This window comes from Penicillium taxi (genome assembly GCF_028828555.1).
Source record: "Penicillium taxi strain IBT 34144 chromosome Unknown utg000005l_segment0_segment0, whole genome shotgun sequence".
Taxonomy (NCBI): Eukaryota; Fungi; Ascomycota; class Eurotiomycetes; order Eurotiales; family Aspergillaceae; genus Penicillium; species Penicillium taxi.
In genome coordinates, this window is record NW_026643207.1 from 2,013,564 (window position 1) to 2,033,610 (window position 20,047).

The window sequence follows — 20,047 nt, forward strand, 5'->3', positions numbered from 1 at the left end:
GATCAAATTCAAAGTCATGATTAAGAGGCTGAGGCTGGGAGAGAAGCATAGTAAATTCATCCCAATCATCGCGCTGAAGAGAACGCTTCTTCGTATGACGATTACAAAGGCTTTTTCGCTTCCCTTGCTTATTAAGATCAAAATCCTCGGTCGGACGGGGATTACGGCATTTCGAGCAAAAAAAGGTAGTGGTATCCATGGTGCAGGGTAATTTTTAATGACGCGTGTATAGATAGGGATGAACACCTAGACGCGATTGTAAACATTTACGCCAAGACGCTAAGCCTGATAAAAATATCACGTGTGCGACATTTTTCAGGAGCCCAGTACCCCCCCATGATTGTGACGTGGTAGTCACGTGACATACCGACAGCCGCGGATCGAAGCCGAAATACCTTTTTCTCCACCTTTCAGCGGCGCTTCTTTCTCCCATGGACTTCTTATCAATTCCAACCTTAGAAGATGCTGAACACGAGCGTTCATTCACTCAACCCCTAATCTTGTCTCAGTTTCCCTCCTCTCCTCTCTCACATTTCCACATTCCATTACTTACTTCATAATGGAGTCCCTCTCAGGTAGCTTCTCCACCGGGCGAACAAGATCGTCTGATGCTGTTCCATCCACCACCCCCACCGCAGCCTCTGAAACCCCGGTAGAGTCAATAGAAGACGCAGAGGCCGTTCTGAATAACGGCACTTCCACTATGACGGCGGCAGATGTTACCGACAAAGCCATCGGACCCTCAAACCCTGTTGCCACAAGTGAAGAAGACCTGCGCAAGTGTTGGATTTGCTACACCGATGAGAGTGAGGACTCACCACTCAATTCAGAATGGCGATCTCCATGTCCATGCGCTTTGACAGCGCATGAGGCATGTCTGCTTGACTGGTTGGCAGATTTGGAGAATCCTCGGTCACGCAAGAGTAACGGCAGCGTCGCAAAGATGCAGTGCCCGCAGTGCAAGTCAGAAATCATCGTGAATCGACCGAGAAACTATATTGTTGATATTTTGAGCTTAATGCAGAGGGTAACGGGTCGAATGGTTCTTCCTGGAATAGTTTTCACCGTGGCTGGTACGGTATGGGCTGGTTGCTGTGCGCATGGAGCTTACTCCATGTACCTCGTGTTTGGCCCAGAGCACGCCAAGCGCATTTTAGAGGATAGTATCGATGGCCAGGCACCTGGCTTGAACCTCGGTCTGCCTCTCATTCCGCTAGTCTTAATATTCTCTCGTACGCGTTTCGCCGAGGGCCTCCTCCCAGTCATTCCTGTTTTATTTTTTGCCGCGACGCACAACCCCATCCAGGAGGCCGATCTTTGGCCCCCAGCTCCTGCAATGACATTCGCCGCTCTGCCATATGCTAAGAGCTTCTACAGCGCACTCTACGACCGCATTTTCGGCAAGTTAGAGAAAAAGTGGATCGCGGAGGTACAGCCTCGTACTACAGAAGAAATAGACGAAGTACTGCGACAGGACCAAGCGGAGGGACTTAACCGATTTGGTGAAAATATGAATGGTCAACTTCTCATGGAGATCGATCTTGAAGTACAGGTAGGAATGGGCAATGACGACCAGTTACCAGCTGCTCAAGCTCTTCCTGCCGGCGACAACGAAAACGACGCTGACGAAGCGGCTCAGGATGGACAAGTACAAGGGCAGAATGACGGAGCCTTTGGCCTAGGGCGACGACCAAACGCAATTATCCATGATACTGGTAATATCGCAGACACTATACTTAGCGCACTTGTATTCCCCGCAATTTCGGCTTCCATGGGTGGGATTTTGAAATACTTTCTTCCCAATTCATGGACTACTCCATCCTCAGTTCTAGATCGGAGTCGCCCTGGTCTCTTGCAGACCCGCTGGGGCCGCAGTGTTGTCGGTGGCTGTGCCTTTGTATTGCTGAAAGACGCAATTCTTCTATATTGCCGGTGGAAACTGGCTCAAAACCACCGACGACGCAAGGTGCTGAACTATGACCGCACGAAAAAGCGTGGTGCAAAGCGCCGCAGTTGAACCATTTTCACCTCCAAGTATCCAGTCGCTTTTCTTTTTTGATACCTCAGCACAGCACAAATTTTTCGCATTCTATGGTGTTATTTATGGGATTCTGCCTCGACGGCTTAATCATATATTCCTAGTCGCTCTTACAACTTTATGTCTCTTATGACCGTCAAAATACCACTCAGCACTATGATCGGTCATTTCAACACTCTCAATTGATAGAAATTTTAAAATTTGTTCTCTTGGACCTTCAAACGTTACGTCCCTTGAAATTATTTGACAAGACACTAAGCTTCTAGAATTGTTCTAAAAAGTATATTAGCTCACGAAGTTAGTATATTAAGCGCGCGGCTAAATTGGCGGTCACGGTTCTGCCATTTAGAGTCACGAACCTCTATCTCGCTGTATATTGATCGCCCTCTCACCACCTGCCTGCAAGCCAGATAGAAACGGCTACTCCGTATACCAACCACCCAGATGAGGTGGATAATTATTAATATCTATCTAACCCTTAAATAATTAAGGATAGCTAAAGGAAGTCCCACAACACCCCCTGACATGTGATTCTGCGGAGGTATAGGAGTATATACCATCAGTTGGATCTGACTTCAGGAGTTGATTGCTGTACCTATTTGGATAGCCAATCACTTCTTCATTTCCATTCCTGGATACCCTTTGATCATCTTTCGGCCAAAGAAGACAACCCCGACGCCGACATCATAGATAACTGGTCTCCACCATATTACCTCATACTTAGATAGCCCTTAAAGTATGGTCTGTGGGTTTGGTGGGACCTTTGGAGTATTATCCTCAAGTCATTCAGCGATGCAGCGATTCCGATATCGGATTTTCCTTGGTGCTGCCATCTCACCACACAGATGCCAGGAGGCTGATCAAGTGTGAGTGGGGCGAGCCTTTGGGGGTTTTTTGCTCAAGGCGATAAAGTGATGTGGCAATCCTGATTGAAGACTTTCATTGGCGTTCTGCCAGACTCGTTGGATGAAAGTGACGCAGGAAATATGAGCCTGAGTGGTCTCTTTGAGGCTACATGCGGTGAGCACTTGATCTCGGGGAAAGTGAATTTTCTTCCCTGCAAGGCAATAGTCCAGATAACACGAACAAGACTAAGTGTTGCCTCTGAATTTTCACCCTGAATGTCCACCAAATATTTTGACCAGTGCCGGCAAAGGCCTATAAACTACTCAAGTGAATTGACAGACTTGAAATGGCTTGAAAATTCAGCAAAACCAACTCTAAAAAGATATAAAAAGCGATATCTGCTCTAAGCTATCTACTGTACGGAGTAGTAGGGAGCCCTATAGTATGAAGGAGAAAGCGGTCTGCGACGGCAGAACCATCTAGTACCATTTATCTAGAAGTTATGACAGTTACAGAATGAACACCTTTACACACCTCTTCACTTCTTGACTCCCTGCTTTCACTGAGCTTCCCTCGCGGTTGTTGTTGGTTCTTCTCAGCTGAATCGACCTGCACGTTCCGACCGTGCTGCCTAGAGCGTTCCCCATTTCACTACCTAACTTTAATAAAGAGCGCTCTGGGCCCGTTGTGATTGCTTCTGCCTAAGAACCAATCATGGGTCTGGGCAAGGTAGCACTTTGAAATCCAGAATTGTAATTGGACTCGGCTACTGAGGGGATATGCCGTGGGCGCGATCATAGCGAAGATTTTGCATCATTGAATTTGTTAGATGGGCATCAATACGGACCCGAACAACAGTCTCAGAATTAAATAGGCGTGGAAGTAAAGGGTTGACTAATATGTTGGCGATGTAGCTTCTAGTATCTATCAGTTTTGTGCCAAAGTGTTGCTGAATATCTGGAGGTGGTGTACTTAGGTGGAGAGTGACCATAGCCTTGGAATGTTCCAAGGAGACCCTTAACTGGCAGTGTATGATGATATTCAGGGCTCAGCCTTGAAATTACCTAATGATTCGTGAGTCGCAAGTGAGGTCGACAGTGATCAACTGATGAAGTTCCTCCATGGATGTTCCAGCATTTAGAAGATTGATATCAGGTATAATGATCTATCATCCAGCTGTCCCTACGGTATGAACAAACACCTGGTTAGGTAGCAGTAGGGTACCGGTTGACTATGATGACAGTTCCAAAACAATTTCTGATTACCAATGAGCAAAAATTCCGATCAATCACAAAAGAGTAAAGCTGAATGAAGTCAAAAGGAAATGAGGTACCATTTTGCCATACAGGCACGTGACGTAGTAAATATGGGCGGTCGCAATTCTGCCGTCAGGGAATTACTCGTTCCTGAACTTCAATTGCAACTCCCGTGGACTCAACTATCAATATACCCATCACAATGCGGTCTCTATCACCAGCCCTTGCGTCTCTCGCAAATGCCTTCCGCATCCCCATGTCAATGGTACCCGTACGCCCGACCATATCAAGCATATGCCGCGAAACCCTGGCTCAAAGACCGACGCCACAAGCCAGCCCGATCACCGCGTCCGTACAATCGGCCTCATTCTCCTCCTCTAGCTCTCTAGCCAAGCGAAAAGGCGGAGGCCCAGGAGTGGATAAGCGAATCAGTACGTTTGGCCAACACCTAGCATCCTTCCGAGAACCTCAATTGCGTCTCCGAAGTCTCCATCGAATGCCTCAATGCTAACAGAACCCTCAAGCTCTCATCCGATACTTCCTCCACCACCCCCTTACACCCCGCCCTCTCCGTTTCTCTCGTAACCGCTACCTCCGCCATTGGACCATCCACCGTGCTTGGCAACTATTCCAGTCTAATCAGCGCAAGAACCAGGAACTTGAGCTACAGCGCCAGTTTCAGAGCATGCAGGCTGCTTGTGAAGAATTGCGCACTGGTGCCGGTGATGGTGGCAAGCTGTTCCGTGTCTCGATGAACAAGAAGGGTATCTTTACAGACCTCATTCCTATTGAGTATGGGCGTATGCAGACAGACTACCCACCTGCTGAGGGGTGGAACCATGACTGGAAGCGACCAGAGAAGAAATAGGCGGCCTCAAAAAATGAGATGTAAACACGGGGATGAATATGTTGGGAGAGGCGATCTTATGTACCATTTGGCGCTTTGTACTATATGCACTTATATTTTGTTCTTATTAGGGCTGCCACTGGGGCACTCAGATGCGGGCTCACTGAATAGATCTCAGTTCGGGCTTGAATTGATCACGCTGATTACGCAAAACTTAGCTACCTTTCATTATCTACTTCCAAAGTTTCAAGTGAGAACCTTGTAGTGAGTACAATTTATCGAAGGAGCGATACGTTGGCAGGGATTGTTACAAGAAATCAAAATGGATTGAAAGGAATGGCTATCGCAATGCACTTCGGGGGAATTGGCGTAAAAAAGAAGGGAGTCCGGAGTTTGTACGAGTATCATATGAGGTAATAAAAAGAGATTGATCAGGAAGAAGGTATGAGGGGTAAGAAGAATGTACTCCGAGAGAATAGACACAGCCAGAAAAGAGCCTGAAAAGATAGGGACGGGAAAAAAAAGCAATAATCGTGCCCAGACCAATCAACCAAGCGAGAGCACTAAAACCTCCCAAACCCCAAACACCAATGATGCATGATACAACGGAACGGAAAGCATTGACCAAACTGCGGCAAAGCAAAGCCATCGCATATTTCCAAGTCGAGATAGAACCGAACGCTGGCAGAGAAAGCAAGTTACAATGTCGCACGTTCATACAGAATTAATTCGTCATAGAACCACACAGCAGGAATTTTTGCGATTGTCAAAAGTCAAGAGGGCGGCACGAGTGGCTGCCTCGAAGACATCATCAACACCCTCACCCGTCAAGGATGAGCATTCGAGGTATTTGCGGGCTCCGATCTGGGCGCCCGTCTCGTTTCCTTCTTTGGATGTCACGAACTTGAGTGACTTTTTGCGCATTTCTTCGACGGCTAATGGATCATCGCGCAAATCCTTCTTGAGCCCAACTAGGATGATAGGCACGTTGGGACAGCGTTCGTTCGCTTCTTCGATCCACTATGATTCCATATGGTTAACCCTTGAATGTTTGGTCCGAATATCTCCGAGCGTACCTTGTGTTTAACGTTCTCCAGCGAATCCGGCGTGTCTACTGAGAAACCGATCAGAAGAACATGTGCTTTCGAATATGCCAGTGGTCGCAGTCGCTCGTAGTCTTCTTGTCCTGCGGTATCCCAAAGAGCCAGTTGTACTGATCGACCATCGACTCGACAATCGGTCACATAGTTTTCGAATACCGTGGGCACCTATGCTATGTCAATAAATCACTTCTAGGCAGCCGGGAATGGGCCGATAACGAACGTAGTGCTGTAAGAAGTAGATAGGTTAGCCAGACACATCATTTCAAGGCTATGGAGTGTAAGAATATTAAACCTACAGTAGGAAAGTAGCCGAGGGTGAAGACGCTGAGTAAACTAGTTTTCCCACAGGCGCCATCTCCGATGATCACAAGCTTCCTATTTAGATTGAATTAGTAAGGATCATCATAACCAGAATAGTAGATAGATAGATAAATATCAGTTCTCTTGATGAAGTTTGTCTAACAGAGGGATCTGGGGCTCAGTTCCGAAGAAGACAAGGTACAATTGAAAAACACTGAGGGGGGGAGTATAACAAGACGCAGACGCAGAATCAAAACAGTGGGCGTACCTTCGCATCACATTATCAGCTTGTTGCTGTGCCATGATCAATGATCAAGGGAGCACTGCTCTAGGAAGGAGGAGAAGGAGGATGGAATGCAGAAGACAGAGGGGTGTCGAAGTTCAAAAATAACTGCGACACGAAAAGTAGCAGGGGTATGGGGAGGTGAACCCTGCGCAGATGGTATTTCCACTCTTTCCACTAATTCCACTGCTTCCACCCAATAGCGGCTGAAGGAGAGGAGGGGCTGATGGAAGGCCTAAAGATGCACAAAAAACAGTGACGTGACGGGGTCCGAGTTTGGGGTTTAAGGCGGTCTCGGGGGGTGGGGGGTGAAGTTTAGGTATTGGGGAAAAGGATTAGGTATTAGATGGGGCTGAAGATTTGGAACCAAGGACCAGAAACAAACGACGATCACTGATGATCCGATCACGATCCACTGGTTCAAATTAATGAAAGTTGAAACGAGAGATGGAGGTCCAAGTAAGCGAGGGTTTCAAGATCTGATTTGCTGGAAAGGTAAGATGACGAGGATGATGGAAAGAGTACAGTTAGGAAAAGTTTACGGAAATTAAGGGACTTGAGAAAAGTCATTAGGAGTACACCTGTATACGAGGTACCTTCCAAAATTACATGATTACATAATATTCAACACTTTTTGGGCAATTTATTTTATCTCTTGACTAAGACTTAATTTGACCTGAGTAAAAGAAGAATTTGGTTTCCTTTCTTCACAATAAACACTATATTTACAAACAACTTTAACACTGAGTGGAGCAAACGCTACTCATGACATTTATCACGTGATATTACAAGTTATACACCGCTATTGAAATATAATAGGCAGTATAAAGGCGGTATATTACCATAGGTCACATGATTGTAAAGTCAGCCTCGGAAGCTGAGAAACAGTGATGAAGTACAAGCCCACTGAACCAGAGATCGAAGTGTCTTTCTCTTTCAAATAAAGTAGGGTTCAAGTAAGATCAAATTGAGCGTACATCTAAGTAGCATATTTACTAAAAAATACTCAACGCAAGCAGCACACTCGAATTTCTACATTATTTGCCTAATTTAACAGGCACCATATCGCTTACTGCGGCTATCCCGTTGCGGCGGCAAGAGAACCAGCCAGAACGCAGAAAAGGCCCATCGCTCCCATCCATCATCGTCGGTCTAAGATCTCGCTCTCTTTCATTGCCCCGCGAATTCAGCGCTTGGATTTATTCCACCCCAACTCTCCCTTTTACCTATTTCTACGCGCAAACCTCCCTACACCCGATCTCATCTTCTCTATTTACCATCCACGTCTTGACCCGCCGACATTATTGTCTTTCAAACCCCTCTCATACCTGGATTCCCATATCTCGATTCTTTAACCCTCGGAGCTCTTCAACAAGAGTGTCAAAGGCAAATAATCATTCAATCCCCGTCTCCACTTAAAATTTTCTTCTCTTTTATTGACTTGGTCTTGCATTGGATTGCCCGGAGCTTTGTTGGTAAGTTCTGTCGTTCTCCGCTCTCCGCTTTATCCTCTCGCTTTTCGCTTTTCGACCCTCTCTCTCTGTTTTTCACTCTACACTTTTCGCACGCTTTCCTTTTCTCTCTTGAATCCTACCTTCTCTTTTCATCCCACACTTATCTTTTTTCACCCACCATATCTAACGGGGTTGCGCATCGTTCTAGTCTCCTGCTGAGGGCTCCAGCATATTCAACATGGCAACTCCAACAGCCCCGACATCGACCAACGGTGACGCGCGGGGACCTTTGAGTAATGCCTCAGCCAGCAGTACCACGTCTGCACCAGCATCCACTATGAATCGCAAAAAACAAAAACGCCGACAGAAGCAGCAAGCTGCCCGTTTAGCCGCCGAACAATCTCATGCTCACACTTCCGATACTACGGACTGGCCAGCACAAACATTCTCGAATGACCCTAGTGATGCTGAATTTCATGGTCTCTCGATGTCTAACAACCCTGAAGATCAACCCCCGGGATCCACTCGCCATTTCAAGAACAAAGAGAAAAAGGACAACTCTGAACCGCACACATGCGCCGATGGAAGCTCGACCCCGCTTTCTACTCCGTCCGCGACTCACTCACAACCGTCCAAGTCCCGCAAGAAAAAGAGTGAACTTTGGAACCAATCGTCGGTGGAAGAGCGCGAGAACATTCGAGCCTTCTGGTTTGAGCTGGGGGAAGAGGACAGACGTCAGCTTGTGAAAGTCGAAAAGGATGCTGTGCTCAAAAAGATGAAAGAGCAGCAAAAGCACTCGTGCAGCTGCACGGTCTGCGGCCGAAAACGAACCGCAATCGAAGAGGAGCTAGAGGTTCTCTACGACGCTTACTACGAAGAGCTTGAGCAATATGCTATTGGCAACAACGAGGCTTCCTTTGACGAGGGTGCTCCCATCATCCCTCCACCCCGTTTGTATCAACAACCCCTACGATCCCCCGGTCACCACACTCGTACGCACACACAATTTCACCCTTCACGAGAGCGAGTCGAAGAACTCGAGGATGAGGATGAAGATGACCTCGATGAAGAGTATGAGGAAGACGACGAGGAAGACGGTGAGTTGGACAGCGGTGATGAATTCTATGACGATGACGTCCCAGATTCACGCTCCGATTTCTTTGCCTTTGGTAATAGTCTGACCGTCAAGGGTGAGCTCCTCAGAAGTTTAACTTACCCTGGAGGAATCTGGTCTGACCCCGCATTTGATCTAGATGGTATTCTTACTGTAGCCGATGATCTCCTTAAAAACGACGGCAGACACTTCATCGACATGATGGAGCAATTGGCTGAGCGTCGCATGCAGCGAGAGGATGATCATCATATCAGCATCGAAGAAGCCGCCCACCAGCCCTTCGACCCCAATCAACATCACCACCCTCCTCGTACCCTTGACGATGATGATTACGACGAGGAGGAGGAAGACTACGATAGCCAAGACGAGGAAGAATATGATGTGGATGAAATGGTACCTCCTGACCCCTGCAAAGTCCCAAGAAGGAATGCTTACTATCATCGTTATCCCAAGACCGAAATGACGGATGAACAACGAATGCAAGAAGGCCGACGAATGTTCCAGATTTTTGCTGCTCGAATGTTTGAACAGCGAGTAATGACTGCGTATCGCGAAAGAGTCGCCGAACAACGACAGAACCGCCTCATTGAAGAGCTCATGGAAGAGAAGAATCAGCTTGAGGAGCGGAATGCCAAGAAGGCACGAAACGCCCAACAAAAGAAAGATAAGAAAAAGATGCAAAAGCAGCTGAAGGACGAAGAAAAAGCTCGCAGAGACGCAGCGAAAGCTGCCGAGGAGGCCGCCGCCAAAGCGGCCCATGACCAGAAACTGCAGGAACAGAGATTGAAACGTGAAGAGCAGCGGAAGAAGCGCGACGCGGAGCGAAAGACATTGGAAGATGAGCGTGCACGCAAGGAGGCAGAGAAGCAAAAGCGCCTCAGAGACGAGCGAGACCGACATGCTGACGCTGAACGTAAGCAGCGGGAGCTGAAAGAAGAAAATAAGAAGCGTGAAGAAGCGAAGCGCAAGGAAAAACTGGAACGTGACAAGAGGGCTAAGGAGGAACATGAGCGCAAGGTTCGTGAGGAACAAGCGAAGAAAGCTCGCGAGACTGCTGCCCGAGCAGAGCAGGAAGCCAAAGAACGTGCTGCTAAGCAAGCAAGAATGGCAAAACCTGCGTCTTTCTCGATCCCGGGCCTTCAGATGCAGACACTCCTGCCTTTGGTCCAATCCCAACCTTACCCTGCTACTACTCCTGTTGCACCTAAGGTCTCGACCCCCGTCAGACCACGCCAACCTTCGCAGCAGAGCTCTTCTCACACCTCCTCGCCTTACTCGCAATCAGCATCTTCTGATTACCCTCTTCAGCCTTCTATTTCCCCGCGCTCTTTCGCGCAACCGCAGTCGGGAGTGTTTGGCAGACCTAGCCACCAGCAACAACCACCTCTACACCACCCTCAGCCCTCCGCGCCACTCTCTCCATTGGGTCGATCAGGCCCACCTGGCTTCCCAGTCCTGAGCGGCCTGTCTTCTAACCCCCCAGGTCTCCCCGGCACGGCTGGTCGTCCTCTTCCATCTGACCTGCATATGTATTCCCCCAGTTCGCCTATGATGAACCCTCTTCGTGGGTTCAACGCCCCCAGTGGGATCTCCATTCCCCCTGGGATGAACGGGTTGCGTTCCAATACGTTTAGACCGCCCTCATTTGAACCTGGCTACGAACTCGGCTTGCATCATGGAGCATATGGGCGGTTCAATCCTCTCAATCGTCCTCCAAGTGTTGCGCAGGATCTACAGGATGCTCGTCGCGGATCCTCACAGCGTGAAGTGGATGACCTTAGCACTCAACTGGGCAGCAGCGCACTGAATGATGCCATCGAGGGTGCTAATTCCTCAAAGTTATCTCAGTCTTTGCCCGGTGCCACCGGCCTAGGAACTTTCCCAGTACCTTCGCGTGCTAGTTTCCAGGGATCCTCGTTCTTTGCCGAACCTTTTGGGTCTCAGCAGTCAGCCTTTCCGGCTAATCCTGCTGGGTGGAGTCGACCATTTGGAACCACTCTTGCTGGTTCCTCAGCTACATGGGGATCATCGACAACTAGCAGTGCTTTGGGGAATGGTTGGACACATTCGAACGTTTTTGCACCGAGTACCCACCATCGTGGAAATTCGGCCCGCCCTGTGACTATTCGTCTTCTAATTATTCGAGCCTGCAAGGAAATGGACGCACTTAACCCAAAGGGTCGCAATGGTGTTCACTTCATAAGCCCACAGCTTCTGTCTGACGGTTATCACAATGTGCGAGAAGTATTGAACCACGCTCAAATGTTGCGACTTGCGACGGAACCGCACATCAGACTGGATGAAGTGCTCGACATCTGCGACACAGAAGGCAGCCCTCATAATGGCGGCGGATCCTTCTCCATCAAAGAGGAGGGTGGAGACCATTTTGTCAGATTCGACCCGGATACTGTCAGTGCTGCACCTGGTCATCGGAGCAGCGTTCCAGGTGACATCGGCAGCCCAATTCCTGGAAACAGCCACCCAGACCCCTTTGCCGGATTTGCCAAGTACTCTAACTTCCAACAGTACAACTCTCCTGCAGCTGGGTTGTACGGTGGGACTTCCTAATCCCTCATCACCTTTTCCCTCATCAACTCTTAACAGCATCTCTTAACAACGCCTCTTTACAACATATCTCTTAACTTTGCATCTCTTATCCTCTTTATCTTCAATGTGGGGGTTTGTGGGGTTTGTGTGGTCGGTGTATCTCTCTTTTTTGTTCTTATTTTACGTGTTCAAGTCAAATTGGACTTGAATCTGGGGCATCCGGGTTTGATCTCTTGTATTTGTGTGATGTGTACGGGTTATTCTGTCTTATGTTATCATGCAGCGATATCCGTGGAGACTTGGGATAATCTCCCTCTCTGTTCAGTATTTTTCAATGTTTCAATATGAACGAAGGTTTTCTTCGTTTCTTTTCTACTTCCAAAGTTGCAAAGTTGGCCTACTATGTAGTACCTAGGTTGTCATTGTATAATATCAAATGTCGTAGGTCGTCGCTGTTCAACAACCCAATTTCCAAGGTTATCTTACTATTGAGTATCGAGAACAATGAGACTTGGAATATATATGGCTTAGAATTTTGCGTTATTGGGTATGGGTGATATCCAGAAGACAATGGTACACTTATTTACTCGAAAACGAAAGGCGGAAATAAAGAGGGGGAAAAAGAGCATCACAATAAAGGCTGGCTTCCAGAAGAGTAAAAAACAAGAGATGTGAACTAAGGAAATTATGATCACGGATGGCTACTCTAGGGAACGATCCTGAACAAGGTGGGCATCTCGTACACAAACCCTCCTAAGCATATCAATAACTTTCGATTCAACAAAGGTTCAAATCGTAAACGGAGTCTACTGTCGCTCTGTCACGACACCCTCATAGTCTCGGGTCCGGATGTAGTCCAGAGTACGCTCGAAATGGCGCTTCGGCCCTTCAATACTCGGGTTTGGCTCGTCTTCGTTGGATTGTAGGTTAGAGTGGATGAGTTCGATCAGTCCGTTGAGATACTTTGTCGTGACAGTTTCGTTTTGCTGGTCGAAGTAGTATACGTAGCGGTTCAGGATCTCGACGAAGAGCTCAACAGATACTGCGGTATCCATGCAGGCGTCGGCAACGCGGAGTGCACGCTGCAGGCACTCAAGCACGCGTTTGCCATCTCGGTAAAGCTGTTGTTACATGTAAGTACATATTTCTGAAGTAGGGAAGAGTGAGGCAATAGGGACTTACACCCTTAGGGTCTTCTTCGCCACGTTGGGGGTTTTCCACAACCCACCAGAGGTGACTTGCAAGATAGACCGCACGACACTGATCAGGCTTCTTGAGAAGTTTGCTTCCATGTAGAGCAGCCTTGGTGATCAGTGTATCATAATTCTCCTTCGAGAAACTACGAGTACCGTGCAGAGCACCGGCAATGATGCAGACTGCTTGGAATTGAGCCCGTGAGTCGCTAATAGCGTCCTCGTAGATGGTAAAAGCCTGCGCGAAGAACTCATAGCTGACTTCCTCGAAGCCGGTCTGATCGGCAACTTCACCGCACATCACGAACAGGCGAAGCGCCAAATCTGCACAGCCTGGGTTGACCCGTTGGTAAAGACTGTTGATACACTGGTGAAGGAATCGGTAAAGTGTTGAAGATTGCGATTGCCAATTGTCATCCAAGTGCTCGCGTGTCTTGAGTTTCCTGGCTAGACGAATCGAAACAGTAACAATGGCAGGTGTGGTGTAACGAATACGCTCGTTACCCTCTGCATATGCCTTGCGTGTCGCTTGGAGAAGCTTAAAAACTTCAGGTTAGCCTAATGTTGTGAAATAGTTTTAGACATTAGCCTTACCTTGAGCTGAATATCGTTGTCGGACCCGCGAAGCAGGTGAACCAGTCTTGCGAGCCATCCTTGCTCTTCAATAGTTTCCTCTGTTTCTCCTCCGCGACGCTGAGACTGCACCCCTGGATATCCCACAGACTGTTGCATGCCCTCCTTAATCAAGACCTTCACGGCTTGCAGCACGCTTTCCAGGTTTTCGGTATTCGTGATATGAATATTATTTTTGAGGAGACTGCGAATGATCTCACCTGCAACAGATCGCCGGGTGGGGTATGACTGCGCTGTAAGAAGTGGCAGATAGTGCGGCAAGGCCAATGCCGTAAATATCGAGACATAAGATGTAAGAGGAGCGTTGAGAAGGTGAAGAAGATGCTGCTGGGTCGGCGCGGAGTGCAGATCAGCATGATCTGTATATTCGGCAGTCTTAGAAGTCGCAAAATTGAGTATCTGATCGACATATTCCAATCGGTCAGGATAGATATTGAGTGCAAGGTTAACGAGAGATACCAAGAGCGCCATGGTATCTTGAATCGGCAAAGCACGAGTCTTGATCAAGTTGACCACTTGCTCGTAGAAGATATCATACAGCTTTGCTTCTGCTGGGACAATAGCATTTTCATCTTCAACTGCCGCAGAGGCTGCTTCTTCATTCTTTGCTGGTTCGGGTTCAGAAGAATCCTCTGGCTTGTTAGGTTCCTCGGTTCCTTCAGCTCCATCAGTTCCATTATCTTCAGCCTTAGCTTCGTTTGCAGAGTCAGTTGATTCCTCCTTTTTGGACTCCTTATCAAGCTCGAGTTTCTGCAATAGTCGTGTGACCGCATCTTCCTCGCTCTTTTTCCTCGATTCTGGCTCAGATGTTGATTCTGCTTCTTTCGCTGCATATGTGGATAGGCGGTCCATCAGTCCGATCACGATCTTCTTCAGGTCGACAGACGGGTGGAGTCGCGCAATGGCGGACAACATGAGGTCGAGAGTATGAAGATGAAACTCATCTGGGAATACCTTCGTGATCACTGTTAAGAATATTAGCTATAGTCCTCTAAAATGCAAGCAATGCAAGCTATTCTTACCTTCCAGAAGATATTCTTGCGCCAAAACGTCCCGACATTGCACAACCTGCTCCAGAAGCGCCTGAAGAATGCCGGACTTGTACGTTTCGAGATCTACGAGCTGGCTAAGACGAACAACATTACTACCCACAAGTAGCTCAAGTTCGCGTCGCTCCTGTATCCGTCTTTCTCGCTCTCGTGAAGGGCCTTGGTGTTGCAGTCGAACCCAAAGCTTGTTCATTTCCACGAAGTTGGTCAAAACGAAATTGACGGAATCCTGCAAATTTCCCTCGGGCCCATCGCTGGTACCAGATGGAAGAAAGTCGCGCGCTTGGCCGGAAAGATAGTATCGTAGGAACAGGCCGCGGATCGGGTGCTGAATACCCCGGCTCATCTCCATCATATCTTTCATGATCTCCTTGACGGGCGCATCCTCGACTGACATGTAAACAGTACCCACCGTAATCATGAGGTATAAGCGGGGGACAATGTTGCCGGCGTATTGAACTAGCTCGTACAGGTCGGCTAGGTGATTAACCGGGTGGTTCTCCTTGAGGTAAACAGATAAGTGTCGCAGCGCATCAAAGACAGCCATGTACAGTTCATAATACTGCTTCGGACCAAGACTGGGGGTTCGCAATTCAGAGACAAGAGTAGATCTATCAAGTCACGTTCAAGAACGTAGGAGGTCAGCATGTTGCTTCAACGTGCGGCCGACCGTTGTTGCCTGGGGGTCAATAGATCTCACCCGCATTTTAGCGCATCCATAAGCTTTCCAGGAGTCTCTAGACATTTGCGCATCATCGCAGACTGTTGCCTCACAACACCCAATGCCTCCTCAAGGAGGCGGGTTTGGTCCTCGGGGACAGGCGGTGGTGGGCTGGCCATTGTGGAGAGTGAGGGGGAGCTAGGAAGGAGGGCAGGCGCAAGATCCCTGCGCTTCAAAGACTAATGGACTGTGAGATACTTCAGAGTAATCACCCAATTCAAGCAAACTTGGGTAAAAAGCTGAAGGAGGTCAGTTGGGGAAGAATAGCTAATTGGATGATGAGGGCTGGTTCCTCGGGACGTCACTGACCACCGATTGTCTGCCTGGGGCTTACTTATTGACGTGGCTTACCGCCATCACATCAGCTATTCAAATTTCAACTAACCAATTACTAACTCAATGGAGTTTCAAGTGATAATGAATATCACAATTCTTAAAATTTGAAATACATTTTGCCTCAAGATTCTTGATCCTGTATTTCTATCAAGAAAACAACAGCAAACCTTGGAAGGTGATCAATGCCCACCGTGGAGCCGACGCGACATATCGACTTCTCGCACCTCGAAATCATGCTCAGCTACAAAGAGATCTCTAGCAACTGCAATGAATACTTGGCAATCAATGTCATTAACGACCCATCCCAGTGGATTCCAATAAAATTGCTGGACTCATTGACGAAAGCTTCTGTCTTCTAAGCTAGGATACAGATACCCCCACGTCAATGACTCCGAAAAAGATCTTTGTGCTTTCATAATCCATGCTCTCCAATCGGCAGTAATATTTGGATATCAATCTAGGCTATCATTTTTCCCATCCTTTTTCTGGGCTAACCCAGAGAAAGTCCTAGTCCTTGACAAATACCCGCTTGATACTGCCCTGGATGAAAAGACTACTAGCCCACAAGAGCTTCCAGATTTAGACTCAATCCTAATACAGCTCCTTAAAGAGAATCCACCTTTGAAAGACCCTCTGAAATTTGCAAAAGATGCGTATGGCAGGGACATGGTGGCATCAGCTGAAGACTATTGGAGTGCTCGTGGCCGCGACATACAGCACTATATTAATTATGAGGTTGGTGCTCATTGTCAAGGATGACCCCTTGGCTCTTCTCTACATGTTACTTCAAGAAGGACTATTTCCAGACGTCGGAAGATTTGCCAATTCAGTGGCAGATGGTTGACCTTCTAGAAAACAATAACGAAAGCTCCCCTCTGCCACATGCTATTATGGAGACCATTGCACATACATGGATGGATGCGGATGCAGAGGATCAGAACCCCACTATCATGAGTCAAGGGCTATTGTGAAATGCATAGTCATTCGAACATCTAGTTGTCATTGACTTGTTTGATAACCTCACAAGTTTAGCAAATAAGTCCCACGCATACAAAGGTACCGAGACTGGGTTAGGTGGTGGTCATTGCGGGAAAATGAATCGAAGGTTCTCAATAAAATACCCTGGATCTAACTAGATCTTTTGGCATGAAATACATGCATTATATACAAACACGTTGAAGACAACATAGACAAGAGAGATCACGACCTATTACATACCCACAATTCAATGAAGAATGATCTCAATTCAATGAGCAACCCATGGAAGAAATGTCAGAGTATGCTCAAGATCAAGTGCTAGTATGTCTTGTGGGAAATGATTAGGTCGACTGTGATCGCCTAATCGCTTTTGGTGAACTGCCAAGAAAACGCCATGGATATCAACGGTAAAGAGAAATGACGGTTAGTATAAACGGGTCATTCTGTAGGTTATGGTACTACACCCGTCCCTGCTTTAACATGTGTTTTTAATCGCGGCGGTTAACCTCGGTGGGGGCATTGCGCGACTTCATCAGAGCCTTGCGCTCAACCTCCTTGGCTTCATCGTAGACCAAGAACTCGTGGAGACCACTGCCGGCAGGGACCATGGGAAGAACGGGAACCTTGCGGTCAGTGATAACCTCCAGAAGGGCAGGGCCGTCGTGCTCGATAAGCCATTTCAGCTTAGCTTCGAGATCGGCAGGGTTGCTGACGCGCTCGGCAGCAACGCGCATAGCTCGGGCAAGGGGAACGAAGTCGGGGTTCTGCTGGTGGGTGTGAGAGTAACGATCCTCGTAGAACAGGTTTTGCCATTGTGTAACCATTCCCTGCTCCTCGTTGTTCATCAAGAGAACCTTGACACCAATATTGAACTGAGCAGCGGTGGAGAGCTCAGTAAGGGTCATGTTGAAAGAAGCATCACCATCGATATCAATGACAAGGCAGTCTGGGCGGGCAACCTTGGCACCAATGGCGGAGGGCAGACCGAAACCCATGGTACCAAGACCACCAGAGGTGATCATGGTACGAGGATGACGCCAGCGGAAGTGCTGGGCAGCCCACATCTGGTGCTGACCAACACCAGTGGTGATGATGGTCTTGTCCTTAATGTCGGCGGTGAGCTCACTGAGCTTCTCGATGACAGACTGAGGCTTGATGGGGCTCTCGGGAGTCTGACGATCGTAGAGGGAGAGAGGGAAACGAGCCTTCCAGTCGTTGATCTGCTCGAACCACTCGGGTCGCTCAGCAACGGCTTGGACATGAGGCATGAGAAGACGCAGGTTCTCGGAGCAGTCACCCTCGACAGCCTCGTTAGCCTGAACAACCTTGTTGATGTTCTTGGGCATAATCTCAAAGTGCACGATACCTCCGCGGCCTTCAGCGGCAGCTTGCTTAGCCTGAGGGGCGAACTTGGGGACGCTGAGGGTTACACGGTCATCGAAACGAGCACCAACGGCGATGATAAGATCGGCCTCTTGCATAGCCATGTTGGCGTAAGCAGAGCCGTGCATACCAAGCATATGCAGGGACTTGGGGTCCAACTCATCAAATCCACCAAGACCCTGGAGGGTAGTGGTGACGGGAATGCAAGCCTTGTCGGCGAATTCCTTGAGAATGGCAGGACCATCGGGGTGGGCAAGGAGACCCTGGCCGACGTAAAGGATGGGCTTCTCAGCCATGTTGACAAGACGAGCAACGCGGCCAATGGTAGCCTGGAGAGATTTCTTGCCCATCTCACGGGCAGCCATGGATGCAGCACTTGGGAGAGAGGGGATAGTGCTCTGCATGGGAATTGGGTTGCGGAGAATACCAGCAGTGACATCCTTGGGCAGATCAACCAGGACGGGGCCGGGACGGCCGCTAGTAGCGATTTCAAAAGCCTCCTGGATACGACGAGGAAGCTCAGCGACAGACTTGACCATCACATTCCACTTAGTACACGCGCGGGAGATGCCAATGACATCGGCCTCTTGGAAGGCGTCAGTTCCAATGGCACCGGTAGTGACCTGACCGGTGAAAACAACCATGGGGGTACCATCTGACATAGCATCTTGCATGGGAGTAATAACGTTGGTAGCTCCAGGACCGGAGGTAACAAGAACGACACCGGGCTTGCCAGACGCACGAGCGTAGCCCTGAGCCATGTGACCGGCACCTTGTTCGTGCTTGGGCAGAACGAAGTCGAAGTGTTTTGAGTTGTAAATAGCATCGTAAACGGGAAGAATGGCACCACCAGGATAACCAACTGTTAATTCTTTTATTAGCAATAGATCGAGTTTGAAACGAGGGAGAAGCAGGATCACTCACAGATCTGTTTCACACCGAGACGAAGCATCATCTCGTGGAAAATCTCACCACCGCTCATACCAACCATTCTATTCTTGTTTATTAGTTCTCATCTATTTGTAGTTCACCGTATCAAGAAACAATGGAACGTACGAGTCATCGAGCTCAGCGGCCTGGCGGTTGTGTAGGGGCGAAACCTCATTCCGGCGAGGTTCTTGGTTGAAAGCAGGACTGGGAACAGCTCTTGAACTACAGATAGAAGAAAAAAAAAATAGTCAGACTTGAGATCTTGATATGACTAGAATGACTCACGAAGTAGCAGCAGCAGTACTCTGGGTACGCTTCTGGGCAGAAGAGCGAAGAGGCGAGGCAGCGGCCACAAACGAGGTCGAGAAGGGCCTACGTCCAGCGAGTTGCCGAAGGTGGATGGAGCGCAGAGCGCTTTTTGATGGTCTTAAAGGCATCATCTTGTGTGACGACAACCTGGCCTAAGAACAGAGTGCAATGAAAAGAAAATATGCTTTTGCCGTGGACTTCTTTTCTGGGGAGAAAAACCGCCTTAACCCAGAACCACCGACCGCTCTGACTCAAATTCCTAGTCGCTGATTGGCTTTCACCGCCTCCAGTAACTCCGACCTCGGAGAGGTCACGTGGAAGGCTCTCTAGTCATGTGATGTTCAAGCCTCAGGAAAATAATTAATATGCATAAATTAAGAATATTAGAGTAAAGTATTTCACCACTGAACGGGTCACACTACTGAACGGGTCACCCCACCAATTTTACGCGTCAGTCTGGTGTTTCCATTTTCAACTACCCACCATGCCCCCCCTAAATGCTCTATATGTCCAAGACAAACAGGATCAGGAGAATAGGGTCTTATTAGCTTACCAAGCTTACAAGAATGGCGATATATCATCAATGCGTAAAGCTGCAGCTATGTTTAATATACCATTTTCAACCCTCCAACGCCGCCATTCTGGTGTCCAATTTCGTCTTGAAACACACCCACCGCAGTCTAAACTGACTGAATCTGAAGAGGATTCATTACTTCAATGGGTCGTC

The 20,047-nt window shown here is 48.2% G+C and overlaps 8 protein-coding genes across 8 annotated transcripts; 4 read left to right on the forward strand and 4 right to left on the reverse strand.

Annotated features, from left to right (window-relative positions):
• Nucleotides 1-559: 559 nt before the first annotated feature.
• On the forward strand, nucleotides 560-2,017 carry N7495_008082 (RING finger domain protein; the record flags this gene model as incomplete). Its single annotated transcript, XM_057210733.1, has 1 exon — nucleotides 560-2,017. The coding sequence occupies one exon, from the start codon at nucleotides 560-562 to the stop codon at nucleotides 2,015-2,017; it is 1,458 nt and encodes a 485-aa protein (XP_057060276.1).
• Nucleotides 2,018-3,650: 1,633 nt separating this feature from the next.
• On the reverse strand, nucleotides 3,651-3,875 carry N7495_008083 (uncharacterized protein; the record flags this gene model as incomplete). Its single annotated transcript, XM_057210734.1, has 1 exon — nucleotides 3,651-3,875. One exon carries the CDS (start codon nucleotides 3,873-3,875, stop codon nucleotides 3,651-3,653), a length of 225 nt encoding a protein of 74 aa, XP_057060277.1.
• Nucleotides 3,876-4,342: 467 nt separating this feature from the next.
• Nucleotides 4,343-5,008, forward strand: N7495_008084 (mitochondrial 54S ribosomal protein mL40; the record flags this gene model as incomplete). The annotated part of the gene is made up of 2 exons (XM_057210735.1): nucleotides 4,343-4,571; nucleotides 4,665-5,008. The coding sequence occupies 2 exons, from the start codon at nucleotides 4,343-4,345 to the stop codon at nucleotides 5,006-5,008; spliced, it is 573 nt and encodes a 190-aa protein (XP_057060278.1).
• Nucleotides 5,009-5,719: 711 nt separating this feature from the next.
• On the reverse strand, nucleotides 5,720-6,693 carry rho2 (uncharacterized protein; the record flags this gene model as incomplete). Its single annotated transcript, XM_057210736.1, has 5 exons — nucleotides 5,720-6,007; nucleotides 6,064-6,255; nucleotides 6,311-6,316; nucleotides 6,387-6,465; nucleotides 6,659-6,693. The coding sequence occupies 5 exons, from the start codon at nucleotides 6,691-6,693 to the stop codon at nucleotides 5,720-5,722; spliced, it is 600 nt and encodes a 199-aa protein (XP_057060279.1).
• A 1,672-nt stretch (nucleotides 6,694-8,365) lies between these two features.
• N7495_008086 (uncharacterized protein) lies at nucleotides 8,366-11,809 on the forward strand (the record flags this gene model as incomplete). The annotated part of the gene is made up of 1 exon (XM_057210737.1): nucleotides 8,366-11,809. One exon carries the CDS (start codon nucleotides 8,366-8,368, stop codon nucleotides 11,807-11,809), a length of 3,444 nt encoding a protein of 1,147 aa, XP_057060280.1.
• A 785-nt stretch (nucleotides 11,810-12,594) lies between these two features.
• N7495_008087 (vacuolar protein sorting-associated protein 35) lies at nucleotides 12,595-15,503 on the reverse strand (the record flags this gene model as incomplete). The annotated part of the gene is made up of 5 exons (XM_057210738.1): nucleotides 12,595-12,909; nucleotides 12,971-13,519; nucleotides 13,576-14,579; nucleotides 14,637-15,274; nucleotides 15,364-15,503. The coding sequence occupies 5 exons, from the start codon at nucleotides 15,501-15,503 to the stop codon at nucleotides 12,595-12,597; spliced, it is 2,646 nt and encodes an 881-aa protein (XP_057060281.1).
• Nucleotides 15,504-16,475: 972 nt separating this feature from the next.
• Nucleotides 16,476-16,691, forward strand: N7495_008088 (uncharacterized protein; the record flags this gene model as incomplete). The annotated part of the gene is made up of 1 exon (XM_057210739.1): nucleotides 16,476-16,691. The coding sequence occupies one exon, from the start codon at nucleotides 16,476-16,478 to the stop codon at nucleotides 16,689-16,691; it is 216 nt and encodes a 71-aa protein (XP_057060282.1).
• Nucleotides 16,692-17,186: 495 nt separating this feature from the next.
• N7495_008089 (acetolactate synthase catalytic subunit) lies at nucleotides 17,187-19,451 on the reverse strand (the record flags this gene model as incomplete). The annotated part of the gene is made up of 4 exons (XM_057210740.1): nucleotides 17,187-18,943; nucleotides 19,006-19,073; nucleotides 19,138-19,233; nucleotides 19,297-19,451. The coding sequence occupies 4 exons, from the start codon at nucleotides 19,449-19,451 to the stop codon at nucleotides 17,187-17,189; spliced, it is 2,076 nt and encodes a 691-aa protein (XP_057060283.1).
• Between the last annotated feature and the right edge of the window lie 596 nt (nucleotides 19,452-20,047).